Below are 24434 nucleotides of genomic sequence, written 5' to 3'. Positions count from 1 at the left end.
ATTATAGTTGTTTATTTATGATGTAAAACTAAGACAGGAACAATATCAAATTAAAAGCATGAAATGAATACAGATCCACCAGTGCAAACCTGGAGGTTGTTTTTCAGAGAATAGGCACATGAGCACTCAATAAGGTCATCAAATTTGACCTTTGTGCATCGCCACATCATGTAAATCTGTATAGCGTGGGAGAAAGTTAGCTGGTGCGTTCAAGGATGCTCGAACAATGTGGGACAGGCCACTGCTTGCATTAAACAATGGGATTTTTAACTGTGTAGTATATAGTTAACTATAGACAAAATGGGATTAATTACGATTAAATATTTGACTTGATTGACAGCCCTCGTATTAAAATTTCAGGGGCAGCTAGAGGGCCGAGTCATCTTCTTTGCATTCTTTTTTTCCTGTGACATTGGCAGGACTTCCTGTATACGCTTCCTGTACATGCTTTAGATAAGACAATGGTACTTCTACTGCTGGTACTTGTGACACTGACTTCATTACACCCCCGCCTGAATATTTCATATTCACCTCCCCTCCAACCATCCAACTTTCATGAAGGTAATGGAGATAAAGCCCAAATGGAATATTAATCCCATCAGAGAGGTGGAAGAAAATACCTGCTGTGTGTGTGTGTGTGTGTGTGTGTGTTGTACGCACCAGTGGAGGGCGCTCTTCCTCAGTGAACTCCTGACCGCTGCTGCCGGGCAGTAATGAGGACAGTTTGATTATTTAGGCAAACGTGGTGATGCACACTGACTCAGTGACCCTGTGGACCAGGAACTAGAACTGACTTCCCTCTCTCGGTCGGATGGCCTCTTCAGCCTTCAGGCTTCTGCCACCATGAGCTGATGGGAGGACGCTGGGTGAGGACATAAAGCACTCATCGTGCAAGCTGACCTCCAGTTGAACCCCCTCCCATCACGGAGGCCGCTGAAAAGGAGGTGAAAGTTGCTCATCCTCACGATCAAAATTGTCACAACAATCGGAGAAGAAATGCAGGAACATTTTTGTTTTGGAAAATTTGGAACCCTGAGAAAACCAGGAATTTTATTTTAAAAAATGAGCTTGTGTATCCTGAATGAGCTCAATGTTTTGTCATTGGAATGCTTTGAATGGGTTGACAAATATGGACGTTTTCAAAGAATTTCACTCACTAGCATAACTTTTATTGCGGTAGTACAATTTACTGCATTTCTAAGTATGCTTGGAAATCCCAGAAAATACATGCATACAATACAAATACATACAAACAGTGAATTCAACTTCAAAATGTACATGATGTCTTTGAACGCCACGCCTAATGGATCATAACAACATGCTTAAAGTGCGATTCACATGTTTTTACACAAAGTTGCACATGGTGATTAATCTTGATTAATTCATTTGAAAGCGGTGATTAATTTGATTACAATTTGTGATCATTTCACAGCCTGTAATATATTGCATTGGATTATATTATACAGTATTATATTCACTATTCACGCAATTACAATTACATTCACACAATTACAAAGGACCTCTAGTGTGAAGCTGCCATGTTCAGGACATCCTGGATGAGATGTCCTGTGGTAAAAACAAGATGTTTTATTCATGCCAGCATGTTGCTTTCATTGTCCCTCCAGATATATCACTGAATAAATAAGAGATATGTCTTTATTATTTATCTCGGAGCAAAGTAAGACGAGTGCCATGATTCATTCAAGCACACAAGTATAGAAAAGTATAGGAAAGTATAGAAAAGTATAGAAAAGTATAGGAAAGTACATAAACACTCAAACACAGATGGCAGAGTGTAAAATAGCATCAGATGCACCAGGAAAGATGCTCCTTTGCTCGACTATGTTCTCATCTGGGCTGCTTCTGATTTGCTTCTGATTTTCAGTGCAGCCAATCATCTGGAGCGCTGCCAGATTGTCAGCCAATAGAATGCCGGGAGTCCTCGGGGTGTGTGTATGTGTGTGTCATTAGCTAGATTCCAGGACCTGGCTCTGGCCCACTAGGCGCATTCAAGCGGAAAGGATGACGTCCAGAGGGGGCATTCATCATCTGCAGCATCATCTCCTCGCTACAACTTTGCTGTTTTCAGGAATGCCACAGAATTGAGATGATGGAATTTGAAAACACGCTTTTACATGATGACGTCTGTAAAAAAAACAAAAAACGATTTCTTACAACGACCTCTTGGGCACTAATTTAAAAACTAATATTGAAAAACAACAAGCTATTTCTGGACAAACAGTACGGGACCGTCATGTGACCTCCGCTGTACTTTTGAGATATAGTCTGGAAAATATGTTTTTGATGCCCCCTTCCAAAATGTTTATTATATTATATTTTATGACTGCTGTATTGTACCAGAGAAAGACGGAATGTATAAGCAAACAAAAATTCAAATTAAATGAAAACATTAAACCAAACAGCCAACATTCTGCCGCTCACAGCCTGGTCATGTGTCCACGCATGAAGCTCACATAACCGGAACATTCATTATTTGGGAAACAACTCATCTGTTATGTGGATATATTACACCTGTCCCACAGAGTCTTCCATTCAAACCAGTCTACCACCACTAAAGACTAAACGGCTGTCAAAGAGCCCTTGCCCTGACAAGAGAGGAGCCGGTTAATGATGTCAATGGAGTTGGGAGCACAGTCACAAAGAAGAGCATTTCTAACACAATTGTTGTCCTGGATTACAGTGCCTGCCAGATACATAAACGGGCCTGTCGGAGGTTTGGTTTGACAACACCTGAATGATTGACGCCACGCTTGGGAGAATGCGATGTGGTCACATAAGACCAAAATGGTCTTCCAGGTACGTGAGTACTAAAACCGCCTTGAGCAAGTTAGCCAGACTAACGTGAGCTAAATGTTGCCTCTGTGTGCTGGCTGAAGCAAAGCTGGAGATCCTCACGGCCCATCAAGCCTGATAGAAATACTCCACCGCCCCCCCGGAGGGACGACGGCTGACCTTAGCAGCCATGATGGTGCAGCTCGGAAATCCTTTTTCTCACTCTCAGTGGGAATGTATTCCAGATGGAATTTATTATCTATTGGGAGCAGGGAAAAAATCAACCAAAGCAAAAAAATAATTGAATATCTTTGTTTTCTTAATATTCTTAAAAACATTTTTCCTATTTCTCCATTTTTTCTCCTGGTAAAAAAACACCTAAAAGCCGAGCATGATTTATCACAAATGGGTCCAAGCGGAACACTAATTAGGGAGTTCAAAACAAACCTTAAAGCCACTCAAATATTAATGGAGGTGTTAAAGCGGAATCCCATTTACGTCCTTCCTGGGTCAAGAAGGACCAAACATGGCTGGAAAGACCATTATTCAAATGAGAGTAGAGACGTAATAGAAGCATTATCTTCATTTGCAGACACGGAAATGCAGCCTGCATCTACACTTACCCAAAAAGCCTCTCTCAGAACCTTAATAAGAGGGTCTAAATGACAACAAACCAGCAGGAAGCAGGAACACACCATGCCATCATTAGTGCACAGACAGGAAGTAAATAAAGTTAGTGTTTCTTCCTTTCAGCCTGAATCTCTAAGAACTCATCAGAAGTCTTTACATGTAGCTTTTCACTTGACTGGGAATCCTAAAAGGTAAATGAAACATATTGTAGTGGTTGTCATGTGATAGTTATGGCACCATCCCAGCATATGACATATGAGTGTCAGGTAAGCTGGCTCATTTCAACTTCATTTTTTGACCATAAAGCTCATTTCAACTTTATGAACGAGCTGTATATTAAACTAAAGCATTTTAATTGCTACATGATTTGACTGTAATGCTTTAATAGAAAGTCAAATATGACAACTGAATTGCTCTTGCTATATTTCATCGATGAATTTATAGCAGGCAAGCAAGGAAAATATCACTATCTGGCTTTTAGGCATAAAAGCGCAGTGGAAAGCCAAATGTGACATATTTGTCCCCATTTCAATGATTTTCAGTGTTCTTTGCTCCAATTCAGAGCACATCTTTGACATGAATAGTGTTTGTAGCGTTACTCCAAATGGGAGAAAAACGAGAGTTCAACATGATGTTCTGATCTCTTTTGTGAAGGTCTGGGCGTTTGATGGAAGAAGCGGGGATGCCAATAGCACCATTAAAAAACATTGCCTCCATGTATGGAGCACAGCAGCTCTCCCTAATTATCTGCCGATTGCCAATGCTGCATCAGGCCCATTCTGCTGTCAAAATGTGTATTTGGAGCAAGATGTTGCTCCTATCAACACTCATAATTTACTTGTCAAAGCGCTGGTGCTCTCAGCATGGACCAGGGCCCCCTGGGTGCTCATTTCAAGATGCTTTCGATTCTCCTAAAATGTTTTTTTTCCTTTTAACAATCAGACATTTGTGACAGACAAAAGCCCTGACAGCTGGTTCCTGAAGCAATGTCGCCCTCTGGTGGCCGCAAGAGGAACATAAAAAATCATTTTCGTCGTGACGAGCGTACAAAGTCAGCATCAACTTTAACCCCAAACATTTTAAATGCCCTACAATGTTGTGAATGCTTATGGAGTGTCAAATTTGTGTTAACATTTAGAGACTTGTAGCAGTTTACTGCTGATGACATCATAAATGGGTCATGGAGTTGAAGTCTGCTTTCTATTTCACAGTATTAGCAAGCTAGTAGGCTGCTAGCAAGAAAAAATACACTCAGAACTCAGTTAAACTCCTTCAATGTAGTAATAACACTATTTAACATAGTTTTTTAAAACTTTGTTTTACCTGTGGGCTAAAATTTGTATGCTAACTGGAAAATGTATATAAAATCGAGGCAAAATGTTTCTGTACATTTTTCATGCAAACTGAAAAACATGCTAACCAGGGCGTACGCTAACCGAGGTTCCACTGCAATAGAATTTCATGAATTCAGTAGTGTGTCTTTTAGCCTTAGCAAGCTAGCTTTAGCCACTTGGTGTGTTTTATATGTTTTACTTTTACTTACATGAACTTACTTACATCCACTGTGATATTCTTTTGGACTCTTCTATTTCACTCTGGCTTCTCTTCTCAATGGTGTTGATGGTGTTGGTGATGTTGATGATGTTGATGCTGTGCGAAGCTGCAAGCTGCCATGACTCCACAGTCGCCTGGGAAGAAGTTCTTCTTGAGCGAAGACACGATCATATTGGACTTTTTCCTCCCGTCCCAGAAACATCCTCACCTGCATGGACCACCATTGGACTTCCCTTGGCTTGTACTCACCCTGTCAGCTCTTCCTCACGTCCCACCTCTTCCTCATTTTGCTTCCTTTGTGGCTTTGGGGGTGGAGCCTCGTGGTCGCTTTGAGCAGCACCAAGGCGGCAGGAAGTTTTGCAACATGACGTCTAACTGCTGAAGTGTGAGGTGGATCCATGTGGTCCATGTGCACTCACTTGGCTCTTTGCCCTTTTGGCAGGCTTTGAGGAACAGTTATGAAAGTAAACACGACACACACCTTCATGTCTCCTTCAGAGTCCATCAAACCCACTTGTTGGAGTGGCGTGATGGACATTCATGGTACAAGGACACCATATTGGACAACCATCCAGGTGACGATGGGCAAACACAGGAGTGCACAAGATGATTCTCTCTTTCATTTTTTACAGTTGACGGTGCAAGAAGCTTCGTTTGTTTGTAGGAACATCTCAGATTCCACATGTTCCTCCCAACTGGGACTGACTGCAACTCACACACACACACACACACACACACACACACACGCTGGGGTCCCACCCACCAGTGGGTACTAACCACCAATCCACTATTTAAGCAGAAGCATCTGAGCGGTTGGACGAAAGCTTTCCGTCTTTCTTGAAGGTGCGTCCACACTTGGAGACCCTTTGCAAAGTTCTTGGTGAGAAACTCTCTTGAATGCTTTATACGTCACCTTTGAGCTCCTTCTCCAGATGGACATTTCCAGGCATGGGGTATTCATTTGGAAACATGGCATGTGTGAAATGTTTGAAGGCGTTGTTTGCTCTTCTCTGCTTTCCAAGGGTGCTACATGTCTTCCTCAACCTTCTGTCAGTTGCGTGGCAACTTTGGGTGTGGCAAGGAGGACATGTCACACCAGAACTCTCACTTCAACTTGCTTCAGTTGGTCATTGTTTCATCATCTCCATCTCTTGACTCCAGGCAGGAGGTGATCCCGAATGTCTGAACTTCAATAACCTTCACGCCGATTATTTTTTTATTTTTAGTTTGAGTGACTTCTGATGTGGTTTGTTCCTGTTTTATGTGGTTCCTTCACCATTTCTTCACATCTGGATCATCAGTTAGCATCTTGACTTGTTGGATGTTAAATTGCACGAAGAGCTGCCAGGAGGATAATGGCGACCATGTGCGTCCCTCAAGTGTTGACAGGGGCGTCCAGAGCGAGGTCCACAGCTTGTTGGCGTATTCAGTCATTCATTTTCTACCGCTTATCCTCACCAGGGTGGCGGGGGTTGCTGGTCTTGGGGCGAGAAACAGGGTCCACCCTGGACTGGTGGCCAGCCAATCCCAGGGCACATATAGACAAACAACCATTCACAGTCACATTCATACCTATGGACAATTTGGAGTGGCTAATTAACCTAGCATGTTTTTGGAATGTGGGAGGAAACCAGAGAAAACCCACGCATGCACGGGGAGAACATGCAAAGTGGGGAATCGAACCCGGGTCTTCTAGCTGTGTGGCCTGCCCTTGAAAAGTAATATACAGAAATAATATACTAAAAGCCAGCTAATGACAGCATTTAAGTCCCCACAAAGCCAGGTTAGATTTTTTGGGAGGTGCACGCCAAGGCATGTGTGAGCGGGACAGCATCGAGTACACTTGCCCCCTCAACGAGTACAGGCTTTAGATTTGTGTTATAGATGACAATACAAATACATTTTTATAATATTCCAACATGGGTTGCACGGCGGACAAGTGGTTTGCGCGCAGGCAAGGTATGAATGTGAGTGTGAATGGTTGTTTGTCTATATGTGCCCTGTGATTGGCTGGCCACCAGTCCAAGGTGGACCCCGCCTTTTGCCTGAAGACAGCTGGGATAGGCTCCAGCACCCTGGTGAGGATAAGCGGTAGAAAATGGATGGATTACTTTTTCAAAGTACCTTTCAATTGATGTGACTAATTGCCGATAACGCTTAGTTTGATCAACTGATGAGTTGCGCTCCACTTCACCAAGCGATCATTTCTTAAGATAACATCTTTCCTTCGTGTTGTTTGTCTGCCAGAACTGCTACCAACATGTCCAATCCTCCGACCGAAACCCGTGTCAAGGTGAGCAACCGGGGCCGCACCGGTGCTCCGGTCGCCAACGACAACTCTGACGAATCTGACATCCCCGAGTTTGAGCTTTTTGGCGCGGTCGGACCAAGAGGACTTCCACCTTTGACGGGTGAGGGACGGCTGGCTGGAATAAACTTCTTATCTTCCCTTAAATGTTTGACACATAATTGACACTCACACGGATAAACCGCTCACTTCCTGCCTCCTGTCATCTCATCACGCCGTCTTCCGGCTGCTCACAGAGATACCAGGGATTGATTGACAGCTGACAACTCACTCACTAATCCAGCTCCACATACGGATGTGAATGTAATCTAACTGTAACGTGTGGATATCCAGAGTTCCTGGACGTCTGGGATGTGGACATGATGAGGAAACCAGACGACACCAACAAGGTTCTCCACCACACGGCCTTGTACCAGTCCGACTTTCTCATCGTGCGCAGAGGCCAAGAGTTCCAGCTGAAGATCACTTTTAACCGTCCCTACGACGCATCCAAGGACAAGTTCGCTGTGGAGTTTGTCATCGGTGAGTCCACGTGTTCACGCAGATCTATGGACACGTCAGTTATTGTGGTCTGGTGTCGTCTCAGGCGCCAGTCCTCAGTACAGCAAGAACACCTACATCCCCGTCTTCCCAACCGATGAGCGCCAGACTTCCTGGCAGGGCCGCATCATCCAGACGTCCAACAACATCCTCACCATGGGCATTGTGCCCGCCGCCACCTGCATCGTGGGCAAGTACCACATGTATGTCGCCGTGGTGACGCCCTACGGTATCCGCAGGACCAAGCGGGATAAAAGCCGTGACATCTACGTCCTCTTCAACCCCTGGGCGGCGGGTGAGTTGGGGCTGCCAAGTGGAGTGGGTTCCCAAATTGAATGAGAACAGGAGCTCATATTGTTTTCCCTTAGCCGATGCCGTGTTTCTGGATGACGACGCCGAGAGGGAGGAGTGCGTGTTGACGGAGACAGGAATCATCTACCATGGTGCCCATGATGACATCTCTGAGAAGAACTGGAACTATGGACAGGTAATACAGGAAGTGACTGTGCATGTTTTTAAACTGACTGTTGTTGCTTTCGTTCCCAGTTTAACTTCGGCATCCTCGATGCATGCCTGTACATATTGGACAGGTCTGAGATGCCCATTAGTAACCGAGGAGATGCCATCAAGGTGGTCAGAAAGGCCTCCGCCATGGTGAGTAGCTTCAGTCCATCTTTGAGCAGACACCTTTGAGTGCAGACACCAAGCGAGTCAAATTCCAACGTAGATGAACTCTTACGATGACAACGGCGTGCTGGTCGGGAACTGGAGTGGCGACTACACATACGGGGTGGCGCCCACCGCATGGACGGGCAGCACAGAGATCCTCCTCAGCTACGCCAGCAGCAAGACGCCCATCTGCTACGCCCAATGCTGGGTCTTTGCTGCCGTCCTCAACAGCTGTAAGCACCCTCATGGCGTCTGACTTTACCATATTCAATTACGTGTCAACTCTTCTCTGGATTTGTAGTCTTGCGCTGCCTGGGGATTCCATCCCGAGTCATCACCAACTTCGTCTCCGCCCATGACAACGATGGAAACCTGAAGACGGATGTCATCCTGGATGAAAACGGTCGCATAGATCGCAGCCGCACGAGGGACTCCATCTGGTAGGAACCCCACTACGGTCAAGCTCGTCAAGCCGGGTCCTCCTCTAACTGGTCTTGGTGCCATCAGGAACTATCACTGCTGGAACGAATGCTACATGTCCAGACCGGACCTCCCAGCTGGCTTTGGGGGCTGGCAGGTTGTGGATGCGACACCACAGGAGACCAGTGATGGTAACTATGAGGAACAATTCAAGTCATAGTTCATAGGTCAAACGTGAGGTGTCCTTCAAGGCTTTTACAGATGCGGGCCAGCATCAGTCCACGCCATTAAACACGGGTTCATCTGCTACCCCTTTGATGCGCCCTTCATATTTGCTGAGGTGAGGGTCTTTGTGCTCGTGGAGCCAACGTGGTAGACTCTGACGCACTCCTCCCCCAGGTGAACAGCGACATGGTGTTCTATTCCCGGAGAAGAGACGGAAGCCTGGAAACAGTCCAGGTGAAGCGCTCCCATATCGGCCGCCTGGTTTTGACTAAAGCTGCTGGCACGCTGAGCCGCCGAGACATCACTGAGCAGTACAAATTCCCTGAAGGTGGCTGAGGAGCTTCTCTTATTAAACTGTCCCACTGTGGACCACACCAACGTGTCATCTTCTCCTTCAGGAAGCGCTGAGGAGCGCACGGTCCTGGAGAAAGCGGAGTTGTACAGCTGCATAAGAGAGACATCCAACCCCCCTACGGCTGACGTTGACCTGCTTCTGTCAAACATGGAGGTCAGCCTGGGCGACGACTTCCAGTTGACTCTGAAGTTCGTCAATCGCAGCAACCATCGCCGCACGGTGGAAGCGTACGTCAGCGGCAGCGTGGTCTACTACACGGGTGTCACCAGCTCAGAGTTCTTGTTCACCACCCCCACCATCAAGATTGGGCCGGGCAAGAGTAAGTGCGTTAAGGGTGGTGCTTGGGGTGCTTTAAGGGTGGTGCTTGGGGTGCTTTAAGGGTGGTGCTTGGGGTGCTTTAAGGGTGGTGCTTGGGGTGCTTTAAGGGTGGTGCTTGGGGTGCTTTAAGGGTGGTGCTTGGGGTGCTTGAAGGGTGGTGCTTGGGGTGCTTTAAGGGTGGTGCTTGGGGTGCTTGAAGGGCGTTGCTTGGGGTGCTTTAAGGGCGGTGCTTGAAGGGTGGTGCTTGGGGTGCTTTAAGGGTGGTGCTTGGGGTGCTTTAAGGGTGGTGCTTGGGGTGCTTTAAGGGTGGTGCTTGGGGTGCTTGAAGGGCGTTGCTTGGGGTGCTTTAAGGGCGGTGCTTGGGGTGCTTGAAGGGTGGTGCTTGGGGTGCTTGAAGGGTGGTGCTTGGGGTGCTTGAAGGGTGGTGCTTGGGGTGCTTGAAGGGCGGTGCTTGGGGTGCTTTAAGGGCGGTGCTTGGGGTGCTTTAAGGGCGGTGCTTGGGGTGCTTTAAGGGCGGTGCTTGGGGTGCTTTAAGGGTGGTGCTTGGGGTGCTTTAAGGGTGGTGCTTGGGGTGCTTGAAGGGTGGTGCTTGGGGTGCTTGAAGGGTGGTGCTTGGGGTGCTTTAAGGGTGGTGCTTGGGGTGCTTTAAGGGTGGTGCTTGGGGTGCTTGAAGGGTGGTGCTTGGGGTGCTTGAAGGGTGGTGCTTGGGGTGCTTGAAGGGTGGTGCTTGGGGTGCTTTAAGGGTGGTGCTTGGGGTGCTTTAAGGGTGGTGCTTGGGGTGCTTTAAGGGTGGTGCTTGGGGTGCTTGAAGGGTGGTGCTTGGGGTGCTTGAAGGGCGGTGCTTGGGGTGCTTTAAGGGCGGTGCTTGGGGTGCTTTAAGGGCGGTGCTTGCGGTGCTTGAAGGGCGGTGCTTGGGGTGCTTGAAGGGCGGTGCTTGGGGTGCTTGAAGGGGATCTTGTGCAGGTGAAAGAGTCAACATGCTTGTCCTACGCAGCTGTGACGGAGACTGTGAAAGTGGAGGCCAAGAAGTACATGAAGCTGCTGGTGGAGCAGTCCAACTTGCACTTCATCGTCACGGGGAAAGTCACCGAGACGGGCCACATCGTCACCGGCATGAAAGTGGTCCGCCTGCATAATCCCAAACTCAGCGTCAAGGTGGAGACCCAGCAAGAGGCTGCTCAGTTTGTCACAAAGCTCCATGGTCCATGGTGTGCATGTGTGTGTGTCATGGAAGGTGTCAGGTCCCGCTAAGGTGAACGAGGAGATGATGGCGATGGTGGAGTTTACCAACCCCTTCACCACCAACCTGGAGGATGTCACCATCCGCATGGAAGGATCTGGAATCATGCTGCCCAAGTCAAAGTTCTACAGGTGAGCACCAGTAGATTTTGTGCTGGTCTGAATTCACCAGTCGCGTGTCTCCTGTCAGTCTCATCACAGGAGGCTCCTCCCTCACCTGGAGTGAGTTCTTCACCCCGCAGAGGGCGGGCACCAGTCAGCTGATCGTCACGCTTGACTGTCCCGGTCTCAGGCAGGTCTATGGCGAGGCCGCGGTCACTGTGAACGCCTGAGGATGATTGCAGATTGCTTTAACTGCATATTCTATTAAGTCACATTCATATTAATTACTAACATCACTTTCATAATCATCTATATCAGGGATGTTCCCTGGGATGTTCCCAGGGATAAAAAGGAAAAGATGCAAAAACAAATCCAGCATATGTGAATATATGATTAGTTATCAAAACAAAAAATCCACTTCTTAGCTTTGCGTGTGACAAAGCAAATTTGGTAAAAGTGGGTATTATGCAATAATATATTTCATAAATCCTAAAGTCATCACATTTTCACAATATCCTGACGGCCAATAAAAAAGCTGCAGTAAGAAAATGACACCCCAGTCACAATTTCGGCATCCCTGATTTATTCTGTAATTCCCGCTTGCTTTTTCTCATCGGTACACACGCAGCTCAGCCAAATAAATTATTAAAAGCCTCACACATGCGTCCTTTATTGGCCCCCACATGACATTCTGCACTTGAAGTGTGTTTGTGTGTGTGTGTGTCAGCTGAGCATCTGAAGCTCCTTATTTGCAGCCACAAGTGTTTATTTTGTTGAGGCTTTTCATGTTGAAGCCACACTTGGGACCAGCACGTCACAACAATCTGACTCTTGAATACGCTTGTATGCCCAACCTTTTGTTGCATTTTCAAGTTCAGTCTGTACAGTACAGATAAATCAGTTTCTCTAGAGATGTCTCAGAAGAGAAACAGCAGATCAGTATGTGCATTCACTTTCCAGTCCCCCAATACAAAAAAACCCCTCTCCAATGACACATAAAAAGTTGGTAGATTTCTCACTAGTCGCTCATGAGTCAAACTAACCAATCACAAATGTTCTTGTGTCCTGTTATGTGGACAGTTCAATTCTTCAGTGTTGCAACAACCAATCTTATTCTCCGGAAGTAGACACTGCAGTGGAGGGTTAGGAGAAATAGAGTCCCGGAAGTGTGGTGCAACCACATAACCCTTCCCCTGGGGGAACCACTTGCTCAAAGCATGAGTCCAGCTTCCTGTTTCACACAAAGTCAGCATGATGTCCAACACTAGGAGCAAAGAGGAGTGGCGGTCAGAATCAACACACAAATGACCACCATGAGTAAACGAGATGAAGAATGCCGCTCACCTTGATTGATGGCCAGAATCTTTGAGTGGAAGTTCTTGTCGTTGTGCTTCTTTTGCATGTACTCGTCGATGGGGAGCCTAACCACTCGGACACCCAGTTCTTTGGCCCGGCAGAGGCTCAATGTCTGCAGGACAGAAGATCCAACAAGTGAGTTTGAGAGTCAATCAAGTGGAAGACGTGATGTACCTTCTGGACGCTCTCATCCACAAGTCCTCCGAGGACGTACACCTTGTCACGCTCCACACAGTCCAAAGCTGATGAATTGAAAACACTGTCAAACTTTCATCTTTGCTGTTTAGATGTGAAGCAGAGAAAAAGCACCTTCTTCGGCGTCTGGTGAGAGGTACACAAGACTTTGTGGTGGGAAAATGTCCAGACAGCTTTGCTGTGTTATTTCCATCTGAGAAAACGAGACACGACCGAGCCGTCAAGCCAAGGAACCAGCAGCATTTGTTTTTGAGGACTCACCGAGTAATCCAAGAAGCCGGCATTCATGCGAACACACTCGCTGAGGAGGCGACTGTCCTCTCTCAGGTCTGTCAGGAACAGATGGAAAGGTTGCAGGGCCTTCTTGTTGGAACCATAGAGTCTCCGTAACTGAGCTGAAAGTCTGCTGACCTCCTGCAGTACAACACAGGACACCTTCAAGAAAAGCCACATGATGCTACGTGCTTTCGGGCTTACTGGGAGGTTTGTCCACCTTGTCAGACATGCAGTGTGTCATGCTGAGGTCAATGCACACTTTGAGGCCACTGGAGCGAGCCTCGGCTAAACGTTCTCTGGTGATGGCCTTCATGACCCGCTTGCTCTGCTGAGGGGGCGCTAACACATAAACACAAAAACACGACAAACTAACGTACTGTATACACTTTGCACTTCTTTGTTCATCATCTTTACCAAACTCCCGATTGAGCTTCCTTCGCAGTTTCTCCTCCTTCCTTCTGCTCTTTTTGGCAGCCAGCTGCCTCTGCCAGTGTCGCTGCTTTCGCAGCACATTCTTCTGTTCCAACACAGAATTACAACTCAGAATTCATGAAGACAAACCGGAAAGAGTTGAACGTGTTGTTGCCTTTCTACCACTTACTTACTGAACAGTGAGCGGGGTCTCTCTCAGGCGTCCCCTGAAGTTCCTCCTGGTCCTGCACGTCGATGTGAAGCAGTTCCATCATCTCTGAAAACCCATCCGTCTGCTTTTCAGTCCAACCTGGTGAACCATCAGCCATTTCAGAGGTAATGAACTACTTGGCCAATAAAATACCGAGACGTTCTCGGTGTGTCCGGTTTGAAAATGTTCAAAAGTTGTTTGTATCCCCAGAGTGAGCGATAGTAGCGAAACGAAAACACTTCCGGTGGCGACATGTGATTGTGTCGCATATACATGACGTCACGATACACAAGATGGAAAGAATAAAGATCACTTTCTATTGTAAGGGTTAGCTTTAGTGACAACTTTAATGATACGATTTAGTTAATTATACAATGGAGATTTGGTTAATTGGAAAAAACAACAAAACATTATCTGTCCAGCAGCACGTTTGGCCAGAGGGAAAAAGACTAAAAACACGCTAAATGTATTAAATTCTTTGTTCTTTGTTTTATTGTGATGGTAATCACGCACCAACTTTCTCACATATGACTACTATTTACACGTCACGCCATAGAGAAAGTCTTCTTCATGTCTTTTTATTTAAATTTAGTACAGCTGAGCCTCGCTAGCCTGCTGACTAGCTCGCTTGCTAACCTGTTGTCAGTGGCAACGAAACCAGATCCACCAATGAGATGGAGCCCTGGGTAATGAGCCAAAGTGATGGACGGCACCCGCCGTAAAACCGAAGAAGAAGAGATGTAGCCCAATGCGTCACGTGATTTTCGGGAGCGTTTTTCAACATGGCGGCGACTATCGCCTCTTGACATAGAGTTGCTTAAAGTTTGATTAACCGGCGTGGAGACAACATGGCTTGCGTGGATGTGCGTGAGCGCGCGTCCAAGTCGTCGAGTGGACTGAGCAAGTAAGTTGTGTTCAAAGTATAAAAACAGTTTGTATTTATTAAGTGCTTTATTTACATGTCTACTGTCGAGTAGTCTTGCTTATTGTGCGCTATTAGCATATAATTGACAATAGGCGATGTTTGTTTGCTTTGCTAACTGTTTGTTTGCATTTGCTAACGGAATGTCAACTTGTGTCAGTGACTTGGAAGCAGAATGGTTGGATGACATCCAGACAATCGGCGAGCTCTTTTACTTAGAGCTGAGCGAGGGAGAAGAGGAGGCACTCTTGGCGCAGTCAGCCGCCGCTCAACAAAAGCCCACCAATCACATATACCCCCAAGAGGCAGACCACATCACGGAGGTCACCAAGAAGCACCGATGCAGTCCGCAAATGGAGGAGCTTGAGCCAGTGATGAGGAAGCTCAACAGGAGAAAACGGCAGCCATCGCCGTGCAGAGGCAGCAGGAAGGTTGCCTCCACCTTATCACCACCACCAACATCCTTAAAGAACCAGAGATCCTCCAGTCTGCAGCTGCTTAAGGAAGTGTGCATCAACATCAACCCCGAGCGTTCTGGAGGCTCGTCCTCACCCCTGCTGGAGGCCCTGCTGGGCGTTGTGCATCGACCACCTGGTATCGGCGCTCACGGAGACGCGGGGAAGGAGAAAAGACTGACGGTTGATGGCCTTGTTCCTAACAGCCCTGCCAGCAAATGTGGCCGCATCCTCATTGGTGAACGCAAAACCCTGACAGATGTTACCATGGCAGCCAATAAACATGTCACCTTTGCTCCTGCAGGCGATGTGCTGCTCGCCGTGGACGCCGTGGACGTCAATGCTGACAACATTGAGAACGTTCTTTCGTGCATCCCAGGACCAACTCAGGTGGGAACAACAACATGGTGATCACAGCACATCATAGCAATCTCAATGGACATGGTGAAATTATGCACTATTGATTGAATGATGTTTTAAATCAATGAATCAGAGACACATTAATGATATTGATCACACATGTATGCAAGGGCGTGCTAATTGTCATGCTAACATTTGTATATTGATGACGATGATGACCACATTTTATTCTCAAGGTGAGGTTGACCTTGGAGACATTGGGCAGGAACAGCGGCCCAGGTCTCAGGGAGAAGAATTTGCCGCCCGTCAGCCCATTAGTGCGTCTCCTGTGCGGGCAGGACATGGCCGAACTGCAGCTGTCCATCAACCACATCCCACACATGGTCATGTACCTGTCACTCAAGATGGATGCCGCATCGCCACAGGAGGAGGTCAGTCTGGAGAAACCATGTCTCTTCAACCCGCTGGTATGTTCCTATGGAAACGGTTCTGTTGCTGTTGTGATGTGCGCAGGAAGACATCTTGTACCAATACCCGGTTTCTGAGGCGTCCGTTCAGCTCAAAGGAGCCCGAGGAATGTTCCTAACGCTGTGTGACATGTTGGACAATGTCACAGGCAGCAGCATCGTCAGGTACGAGAACTTCCACCTTGCTTTCCACAGCGGACTGCTTTCAAACTGTTTGTTCTGGTTCAGTTCCACGCTGATGCTGGACAAACACATGGTCCATGTGGGCTACTGGAAGGAAGGCCACGCCCTGCTGGTCTTTGGGCTTCCTGCTGAGAGGTACACAAACCCCTGTCCCTGTTTGCTGTGAAGATGTAGCACATGAGCACAGTTGGTTTTCCTCCAGCGTTCCTTTGGTGTGCCTCCGCTCACTGGTGGGAGACGTAGTGCGGACACTAAAAGTCATGTACGGGTCCTTAGACAGGTGGGTCAGATGAAAAAAGTCCCAAGTGATGGACTTCAATTTGTTTTAAATTTGATCTGCTTGTCCCCCCCAGCGCCTTCTGCAGGGCGGAGCAAAGGCCGCAGCTCGACCAGTTCTTCTGCTTGTTCTTCCAGCGGCTCATCCAGCCGTCCTGTCTGAGGGGTGCTGTCTTATTTCCGTCCTTGAATGTGTCTGGGAGCCTCTTCCTTGACGGACTGCCGGCAGTCCGATGGCTCACGCTGCCACCCAAAATCAAAGTGAGAGCGATCTGAAAATCCTGATGGAGAACTCCCTTTTATGTCCCAAGCAGTAAAGCATTGTTCACCTAATGTCCAGTATTTATTTGAATGTCAATTTGGGTCTTTGCCGTAGATGGAGGTGGACTCTCTCCTCACCGACTTTGAAGCCTCAGATTTTGGAGAAATGGTGAGCTGATGAGCAACCAGGATGCATGAGCCTTGTGTTGACTTCCTGTGACTGTCGTTCTTTTCACCATCATCAGTCGGAGGACTTTTTCGGCCTGAGGCGTCTCTACGGGATTCTGGGCTCTTGTCTTTTCTACAAGGTTGTTTTGTGTCTCAAAATGAGATCATCTTCGTAGTTGGCAAATTCAGACTTCGGAACGCTTGTGCTGATCCCCGCTAGTCCTACCTGATTGCCAACCATCTTGCCAAAGAGGAGCTGCTGGATGTGTGTCTGTATGTGAAGCACTACTGCTTGCTGCCGCTGGCGTCTCAGCAGCGGGTGGCCCAGCAGCGGGTGGCCCAGCAGCGGGTGGCCCAGCAGCGGGTGGCCCAGCAGCGGGTGGCCCAGCAGCGGGTGGCCCAGCTGGTCATCTGGAGGGAGGTGTTCCCTCATCAGAGCAGCAGACGCCGCTTCCTCCTCATCGTGAGCCAGGTGAGATGCAGCATGGTGTTTTGTCCTCAGGCGACATGTATGACCTTGTGTGTGTCCTGCCCAGAGGTTCTTCATGCAATGTGTGTTGCTGGAGATGGAAGGCTGCATGTCGTCTTCTGGACCTTCAGGACCAGACTGCGTTTACGTAGCTCAGGTAAAGCGCCTTCCTTGTTTAGTTTGTGTGGCAGAAGCCAAACGCCAACCCACCCGCCCTCAGGTGAAGGCCACGCTGCGGCAATTGGAGACCTTGGAGGAGGCCTTGGAGGAACGTCTGAGTGCTGCCGCTGTTCCCTGCCTGTCCTCTGCCAACTGGTTTCTGCCCGCTGCCACATCCCGCATCCGCCTTGACGGCCTGGCCGCTTCCTCGCCGATCCTCGGAAAACTCGCCAACGTTAAGAGCTCCTCATTAGCGTCCAGAGGCAGCAGCCTGTTTGGAGAGAGGGCCCGGAAGTCCAGCCCCCAGAGGAGCACGTCGGAATGTGGGGCTGAGGGACACTCAGACAATGGAGCAGCTTCTTCAGCACCTCATGGTCTTAGTCCTGGCTCAGCCAGGACCCTAGGGGGAAGGCGGGACTCGCTGGGATCTGATGGGAGTGGAAGCCTCTTCAAGGTAACACAACCAGTCAGATGGGTGTGAGAACCAGAGACATTCCTCCATCCATGTTCTTGACTGTGGACCTTTTCCGGTCAGGTGCCGAGGATGGCGGCTGTGAGGATGACCGCGAGTGCGAGGGACACGCAGGAGGCACACAACACCAAGTTTGTCTCGAAACATTTCCTTGCCTCATGTTGGACGTTAGCATAACCTGAGTGAATTTGATGTCAACTTCCTGTGACAGACTGAGCTCCGGTGCCGAAAACACCTTGTTCCATTACGTCCTCATGGAAACGGTCCAGGGAATCTTCATCTCGCCCACACACACAGAGGAGGCTGAGCTCGGCGGATCCATTCACCCTCAGCTCATCCACAGCTTTCATCACTGCTGCCTGTCCATCCGGGAGACATTCCAACAGAACCGGACAGTTACGGTCAGTGCGGCCTAAAGTTCTACAATGATTTTTCTTCCTCATTTGCAAGCATCTTTTCCCTCGTGCCCTACAGGGCAGGAATGCGGAAGACAAGCCTCCAAGTGCCAGCTGGGGCTTGGGCCCGGTCAAAGAACATGGAGTCCTGTTCCAGTGCAAGGCACCAAACTGGACGGACCAGAGGAAGCCTGCCCCCACCCTAACTTACTGGGTGATAGGGTAGGTCTGCCTTGACTACAGCACAACATCCCGCTGCTCAACTAAACTTTCTTTTGGACCTTTGTCCCCGTCTTTTAAGGCGGTTGTTGCTAGAACCCGTTCCTCAGGAGTTCTACGTATGTTTCCACGACTCTGTCCCAGAGGTCCCTGTGGAGATGGCTTTCAGATTGTCCTTCGGTTTGTCCACATGATGCAATCACCCCCACACAAGACACACAAGACATTAATTTATTAATAAACATGTCCTTGTTACACTCGTATTAATGATGGTTAATGGTTCTTATGACACCGCTGCATGTGCAGAGTGACTTTGGAGGTGGTGTTGCATGTTCTTCTTGTAACATTGGAGACTGCACAGAGGGACGCCGGTCGTGGAGCAACTGTACTTTTTCAGCTCGCAGCAGCCACTGACCCCACAAATCACAGGGGCTGGGGGGGGCGGAAGGGGCACTGCTGCGTTCACAGTGGGGATGCCCAGTGGGAAGGAGATGGTGACCCCTTGGGCGGAGTTGCTGTAGTGGACGATGGGACACTGACTCTGCTTGGACTTTTTGTCTCTCATGCTTTTGATCTTGGCCTTGCTGGTCTTGGTCAGCCTCTCAATGGTCTGGTTCTTGTTCTCTTCTGCCTTCTTGGCTGCCTGCAGACGTCTCTTCCGCGCGCGCTCCTCCCGCTTCTGCATCATCTCAGCAGTCAGCTCCTTCTCCTTGTAGCCCATGGGTAGCTCCAGGAGGGGCTGGATCTGCTGCTTGTGGAGTAGCGCTTTCTGAACACACACAGCGTCTTGTTAGCGAGAACGCAAGTCAAAGGTCATCCGAGTCCTTCCCTCCTCACCTGTCGGGTGGTGAGCAGAGACTCATCCACTTCCTTCTTCAGTTCGCCGTTGTCGTCAAGCTCACCCTTCTCCAGTGCATCAAGCCATCTCTCCTCGTCGTCCACGGGACCTCCCAGCACCGTGTCTGAGTCCATATCTGGCATAGGAGAGGCAGCCATGTTGCTGTCTTCATCTGGCATTCAAAATAAAGGCGATAGAATTAATTGCACAAAAGCATCATAGTGGACGTGAGCTGGGTCTACATCTTACCCAGCCACGCCCGATACTGCTCCAGCGGCACAGAGGGCTCGTCGTCGTCATCTTCATTATCATTGTCATGGTCCACAATGGTCAGAGGCGAGGGAGGACAAGCCACACCGGGATGCACTGTGAAGGTGGGGACACTAACGGCAAATACAGCTGTCAACAACCAGTCAAAAACACAACAATTAAGCGTGTCCCACCTCTTGGTTCCTAGCGTCTGTCCTCCCAGCTTGATCTTCAGTCGCAGCTGCGGTGGTGGTGGTGGACGAGGAACCAACACAGGCTCCGGATGCTTCCTCTTGTGCTTCTTGTGTTTTTTGTGTTTGTGCTTGTGCATGGTGTGCGCTCCCATGCTGCTGTCACCTGTACACAACCAAACAATGAGATGACTTCATGCACTCCAAACATGAACATGTCAATTATACAAACAATGCTCACCTAGAAATCTGGAATGAACCATTTCTTTCCTCTTCCCCATTTATTGGAACCTTAATTTCCTCGTGGGCACAAGCCCAAGGGATCAATAACGCTCTAATCTAATTTACCCCACAAAAAGACACATTAACAGTTACATTTAACACCCGTTTCCAACTTTGTTAATACGTTTTAAAAACAAAACATAATGCAATTTCATCGGCAACCTTACACACACTTTAGTAATTGTATACACAAGTCATCCAAGGTCGAAGTTTGCACCCAAGCTAACGTTAAAGTACACATGAAAACAAAACGGAATATTTAAATACTGCTTACAATTCAACGTGCTACATTCACCTTAATATGTGCATTTTCCATTACGAACCTTAACTTTGTAAAACGGCTGCGAATAAAAACAAACACATGCTACCAACGTTTGATCTCCGGCTTTAGAAGACACGATTTAACAGTTAAAAAGACGAGTTAGCATAGAGCAAACCAACGCTAACGAGGAGGTGACGTCACTTAACTGTTTCCGGTCATATCTCTCCTTGACGCTTACTGCCCTCTAGTGGCATCTGGCTTTAACCGCCTTTGACTTCATTTTACTTCCATTTTGTTGGGCGTAAAGCCGGGAAGGCGCGGTGTCTTATAGCAGGACTAGTTCGTCGTATAGGCGGCAGAACGCGAAGAAGATGGCTTGCTTCCGGTAATGGCGGCCTTCGTAACTCAAAGAGCTTTTGGACGTAAAGGAGCCGCCCGTAAGTAACACAAGGTCAGCTCAATTGGATCTTGTAGGTCACTTAAACCCGGACTTTTCCAGTACCCCATAAAACGAGCTAGTTATATATTTATACTTATAACTAAGTAGTGGGTCAACCTGTATGTGACATGTTCAACGTATTTTGTCTTGCAGAAACAAATGAAAAGTTGTTGACTTTAAGAAGAAACTGAGTGTGCTTGTAGGAAAGATGAATTATGCTCGATTTCTGACTGCGGTCAGCGCAGCCAGGAAGCCATCGCCCATCAGAATGCTGAGTGAGTTACAGCAAAATCAATCAATGATCAATTATCAGCTCAACACTGTCATGGCCTCATGATGTTGTTGTGTACATGAAGCTGAGCTGCAGCAGCGTTCACCTCCATCGCTGATCTCACTGGCCGGTGGGGCGCCTAACCCTGACACCTTCCCCTTTGAGTCAGCGACCATCCAGGTCAAGAACGGCCAGGCTATCTCCTTTGATGAGGTGGCCATGAAAAGGGCATTGCAGTACTCGGCCTCCAGCGGGTAACAGGCTTCCTGACAAAGTCCTGAAGGTTTCTACAATGTAACCTGTAATCTTCACATAGGATCCCAGAGCTACTGACATGGTTAAAGAACCTGCAGAAGAGCCTCCACAACCCACCGACGGTCACCTGTAGTCCTGAGAATGGCCAAATGGACGTGTGCGTGACCACAGGAAGCCAGGAAGGGCTCTGCAAGGTACGTCTCTTACATTTGTTCTCTCTCTGTTTGTCTGGGCTTCCTTCAACGTCCATCTTTGCATCCGCAGGTGTTTGAAATGCTGGTCAACCCTGGAGACAACGTACTGCTGGATTCACCTACCTACCCGGGAACGCTGGCGGCAGTGAGACTTATTTCTTGAACATCAGCTCCACACTTCTGGAACCTTCTGACTCGGCTCCTTTCACCTGCAGCTACAGCCGCTAGGCTGCAACATTATCAACGTCCGCAGCGATCAGCATGGAATGATACCAGCAGCACTGAAGGAAGTCTTGTCTCGCTGGAACCCATCAGATGTTCACAGGCCCGGCAGCGGCGTTCCCAAGGTCCTCTACACCATTCCCAATGGAGGAAACCCCACCGGCGCCTCCATGACAGCTCAGAGGAAGAAGGAAGTCTATGAGGTGAAAAGTTGAAACGTCTCGTGGTCTGTCAGTGGAGATTGACGCTTACTGTTGCTGCAGCTGGCAAGGACGTACGACATGCTCATCATCGAGGACGACCCTTACTACTTCCTGCAATTTGACAAGGTGATCACATTTCTTCACTTGTTGCTCTCAAGCTGGGTCTCAATTGGAATACTTCGGACAGTACACCTCCATACGTATACTGTGTACTTACGTTTGACAGTCTAATGTTGTATGGTTTGCTCATCAGCAGCCATTATTTCAAATTAGATCCTTCGCTTCCACTACATCTCCACCGAGTAGTTTGAACGCACTTATGCTTCCTTTGAGACACAGCCTCGCTATTTCACCTGGTGACAACTCCTCTTTTGGGTTGTGAACATCGCAGCCATGGGCGCCAACTTTCCTCTCAATGGATGTGGATGGGCGGATCATCAGAACCGATTCCTTCTCCAAGATCCTGTCTTCAGGGTGAGCCCCCGATCAAATCCCGACTGCCACAGTTGTTCCTTCAACTCCTTGTGTGTTTGCACGTGTTGGCCCAGCTTGAGGATAGGTTTTGTAACAGGGCCCAAACCTCTGCTGGAGCGAGTGGTGCTGCACGTTCAGGCATCCACTATGCACACAAGCACGTTTACACAGGTGAGCCTGACATCGCCCGCGGGGTCTCATCCCGCTCATCCTACGCTGCCATCATGCTTGCTCCTCTTTTAGCTCATGGTGTCTCAGCTGTTGCACGATTGGGGTCAAGATGGCTTCCTTCGCCACATAGACGGGTATGTCGCTGCCAGCGTTCCTGTTCTGAAAGAAAATCCCTTTGTTGTGAGCGTTCTTCTTGTCACAGAGTGATTGATTTCTACGGAAAACAACGTGATGCGATGATTAGCTCCGCCCACAAGTGGCTCTCAGGTATTTTCACACTTTTGGTGTTTGTGAATAAAGAATCAAAGTTCTTTATTGGAGCTCGATGACATAACTGAGAGAAAATAAAACATGCACAGGTATAGCAGAGTGGCACACCCCAACGGCGGGAATGTTCCTGTGGATCAAACTGAAGGAAATCCAAGACACCAGGCAGCTCATCATGGAGAAGGCCCTGGAGAAGGAGGTGTGTGCGCGCGTGTAGCAACATGATGTAAACCCGCAGCGCTTGGCTTGACTTGTTTTGTCCCACGTGAAGGTGCTGCTGGTTCCAGGAAGCGTGTTCATGATCGACAGCAGTAAGCCGTGTCCTTACGTCAGAGCGGCTTTTTCACTGTCTACTCCCCAACAGATTGATGAAGTATGCGTGCGTGCGCACAAACACCCATACACACAGTACAAAATGCAACACTGAATCACTTCATTCATCTCCCAACAGGCCTTCAGACGCCTTGCCAACCTGATCAGAGAGTCTTCCTGACCAGCTCCCCTTCATTTTACATGAAGATGTTATGGCGTGCAAAAGAACATTTGTCAAAGCGCATGTTCCTCATTATACATGCTGGAGGAGGTGAACATGAATGGAAAAAAAATATATTTTGCACTGTACATGCCCAAATGTTTTAAATGGGATCTATTATGAAAATTTCTCGACCCTTTGTATTGAGTTGTGGTCTCCTATAGAGCAGCTACACACAATAACCTGCAAAAAAAATTCTAAATCTGCACCTATCCCGGATGTATTTCCTTTGATTTGTTCTTCCTGCAGCCCACATCCGGGCTTGCCCACTCCGCTTTGATTGGTCACACACCCAAAGTGCTTCCCAACTATGAACCATATAAGGAAGTCTGCCCTCTGTGACATCACAAAGTGGCTTCTTTCAGGGCTCACTTCCAGATGCGCAAACCTCATGATATGAAACGTTGGCATCGTTTAACACCGGACTACAACATTCTAACGACATTTATAGCTCAGACAAGTGGGAAAAGCACAATAGTTCCCCTTTACAGGGGAACTACACTTTATGGAAGTCACTATCATTCACAATACTTATGTGAAACACAAACACATTTCTTTCCCTTTTCTGTAAATTACAACATGAGAAAACAAGTTCATATCAGCTAGCTTATAATGCTGTCATTGGGTTACACCTATTTGGACTAAGAAGCCCTTTCCCAAAAATCCCTCTAACAATATTGCATTGTTTGAGGTACATGCTGTGATCATGCATTAACACGTACACTGATGAAATGTACTGATACACACATAGTACATACATGCTAGTTCTGTCAACAACAGCAGCGACAACACTTAGGATGCCCGCTCTCCTTGGGATGGCTGTGTCTTCCAGCACAAGACGTGAGCTCCAGTCCTCTGGTAAAAAAATGCTGATGGCAAACAAGCATCTTGTTGAGTATTTGTAGCGAAATGTAGAATTAGGTATCTGCTCTTCCGTCTGTGAGTGATGCATAGTCCGCTGGATAAATATAGTTATATGTGTTAAATGCCACAATAACAATATTGCTGTGGCTTGGTTAATATGGAAGTTTGTTATGTAAATGGACACTTTTGGCCTTTTTGAGGGTTTTTTGTGAGGGCTTTTGTGTCAAAATAGTTTTTTCCCATGACGTCCGTTGTTAGCTAGACAATATTAACAAGTTTTCTTTAAATATGTGTTCATGTTTCACATAAGGA

General features: G+C 47.8%; 5 protein-coding genes across 17 annotated transcripts in view; 3 read left to right on the top strand and 2 right to left on the bottom strand.

Moving 5' to 3' along the window:
- Window positions 1-11810, top strand: part of f13a1b (coagulation factor XIII, A1 polypeptide b) — a 19006-nt gene extending 7196 nt beyond the window's left edge. The window contains exons 1-15 of one of the 5 annotated variants that reach the window (XM_058066633.1): window positions 3176-3614; window positions 7225-7388; window positions 7619-7807; window positions 7872-8120; window positions 8194-8312; window positions 8372-8479; window positions 8553-8727; window positions 8796-8934; window positions 9002-9105; window positions 9166-9254; window positions 9314-9467; window positions 9538-9813; window positions 10807-10967; window positions 11047-11183; window positions 11242-11810. In XM_058066633.1, coding sequence (XP_057922616.1) covers window positions 3490-3614; window positions 7225-7388; window positions 7619-7807; window positions 7872-8120; window positions 8194-8312; window positions 8372-8479; window positions 8553-8727; window positions 8796-8934; window positions 9002-9105; window positions 9166-9254; window positions 9314-9467; window positions 9538-9813; window positions 10807-10967; window positions 11047-11183; window positions 11242-11383 — 2331 coding nt within the window. In that variant the 5' untranslated portion in view covers window positions 3176-3489 and the 3' untranslated portion in view covers window positions 11384-11810. Of the gene's footprint in view, window positions 1-3175; window positions 3615-5292; window positions 5553-5771; window positions 5858-6122; window positions 6146-7224; window positions 7389-7618; window positions 7808-7871; window positions 8121-8193; window positions 8313-8371; window positions 8480-8552; window positions 8728-8795; window positions 8935-9001; window positions 9106-9165; window positions 9255-9313; window positions 9468-9537; window positions 9814-10806; window positions 10968-11046; window positions 11184-11241 lie in introns of those variants that run through there. The other 4 variants (XM_058066634.1, XM_058066635.1, XM_058066632.1 and 1 more) reach the window with 4 other exon arrangements.
- Window positions 11720-13892, bottom strand: trmt10b (tRNA methyltransferase 10B). Of its 2 annotated transcripts, XM_058066642.1 has the most exons (8): window positions 13586-13890; window positions 13395-13497; window positions 13198-13319; window positions 12966-13118; window positions 12819-12897; window positions 12684-12751; window positions 12498-12621; window positions 11721-12417 (listed from the first exon to the last, which is right to left on the bottom strand). In XM_058066642.1, exons 1-8 carry the CDS (start codon window positions 13718-13720, stop codon window positions 12200-12202), a joined length of 1002 nt encoding a protein of 333 aa, XP_057922625.1. In that variant the 5' UTR covers window positions 13721-13890; the 3' UTR covers window positions 11721-12199. The 2 variants fall into 2 exon arrangements, with proteins under 2 accessions (XP_057922624.1, XP_057922625.1); XM_058066641.1 differs by having other exon boundaries at window positions 11720-12417; window positions 13198-13497; window positions 13586-13892.
- On the top strand, window positions 11958-18682 carry intu (inturned planar cell polarity protein). 2 transcript variants are annotated; one of them, XM_058066630.1, is made up of 18 exons: window positions 11958-12644; window positions 12797-14506; window positions 14685-15217; window positions 15284-15369; window positions 15576-15770; window positions 15853-15971; window positions 16035-16124; window positions 16192-16269; window positions 16343-16526; window positions 16642-16695; window positions 16772-16834; window positions 16915-17166; window positions 17231-17320; window positions 17384-17776; window positions 17858-17925; window positions 18006-18195; window positions 18269-18411; window positions 18491-18682. In XM_058066630.1, the coding sequence occupies exons 2-18, from the start codon at window positions 14451-14453 to the stop codon at window positions 18600-18602; spliced, it is 2706 nt and encodes a 901-aa protein (XP_057922613.1). In that variant the 5' UTR covers window positions 11958-12644; window positions 12797-14450; the 3' UTR covers window positions 18603-18682. The 2 variants fall into 2 exon arrangements, with proteins under 2 accessions (XP_057922613.1, XP_057922614.1); XM_058066631.1 differs by having other exon boundaries at window positions 11958-14506; window positions 16915-17003; window positions 17049-17166.
- Window positions 18626-20590, bottom strand: ino80b (INO80 complex subunit B). Of its 6 annotated transcripts, none has more exons than XM_058066643.1 (6): window positions 20437-20455; window positions 19928-20025; window positions 19690-19852; window positions 19496-19629; window positions 19246-19418; window positions 18626-19177 (listed from the first exon to the last, which is right to left on the bottom strand). In XM_058066643.1, exons 2-6 carry the CDS (start codon window positions 19965-19967, stop codon window positions 18692-18694), a joined length of 996 nt encoding a protein of 331 aa, XP_057922626.1. In that variant the 5' UTR covers window positions 19968-20025; window positions 20437-20455; the 3' UTR covers window positions 18626-18691. The 6 variants fall into 6 exon arrangements, with proteins under 6 accessions (XP_057922626.1, XP_057922630.1, XP_057922627.1 ...); XM_058066647.1 differs by lacking the exon at window positions 20437-20455 and adding an exon at window positions 20264-20427; XM_058066644.1 differs by lacking the exon at window positions 20437-20455 and adding an exon at window positions 20292-20410.
- aadat (aminoadipate aminotransferase) lies at window positions 20431-24378 on the top strand. Of its 2 annotated transcripts, none has more exons than XM_058066639.1 (14): window positions 20431-20667; window positions 20823-20944; window positions 21026-21194; window positions 21257-21389; window positions 21460-21534; window positions 21605-21814; window positions 21875-21940; window positions 22206-22288; window positions 22363-22459; window positions 22532-22593; window positions 22662-22726; window positions 22819-22925; window positions 22998-23099; window positions 23178-24378. In XM_058066639.1, exons 2-14 carry the CDS (start codon window positions 20878-20880, stop codon window positions 23217-23219), a joined length of 1278 nt encoding a protein of 425 aa, XP_057922622.1. In that variant the 5' UTR covers window positions 20431-20667; window positions 20823-20877; the 3' UTR covers window positions 23220-24378. The 2 variants fall into 2 exon arrangements, with proteins under 2 accessions (XP_057922622.1, XP_057922621.1); XM_058066638.1 differs by having other exon boundaries at window positions 20431-20681.
- Window positions 24379-24434: the final 56 nt, after the last annotated feature.

Source organism: Doryrhamphus excisus, chromosome 3 (genome assembly GCF_030265055.1).
Source record: "Doryrhamphus excisus isolate RoL2022-K1 chromosome 3, RoL_Dexc_1.0, whole genome shotgun sequence".
Lineage (NCBI taxonomy): Eukaryota > Metazoa > Chordata > Actinopteri > Syngnathiformes > Syngnathidae > Doryrhamphus > Doryrhamphus excisus.
The sequence above is the reverse complement of the archived record's forward strand: the minus strand, read 5'-3'. Positions and strand labels throughout refer to the sequence as shown.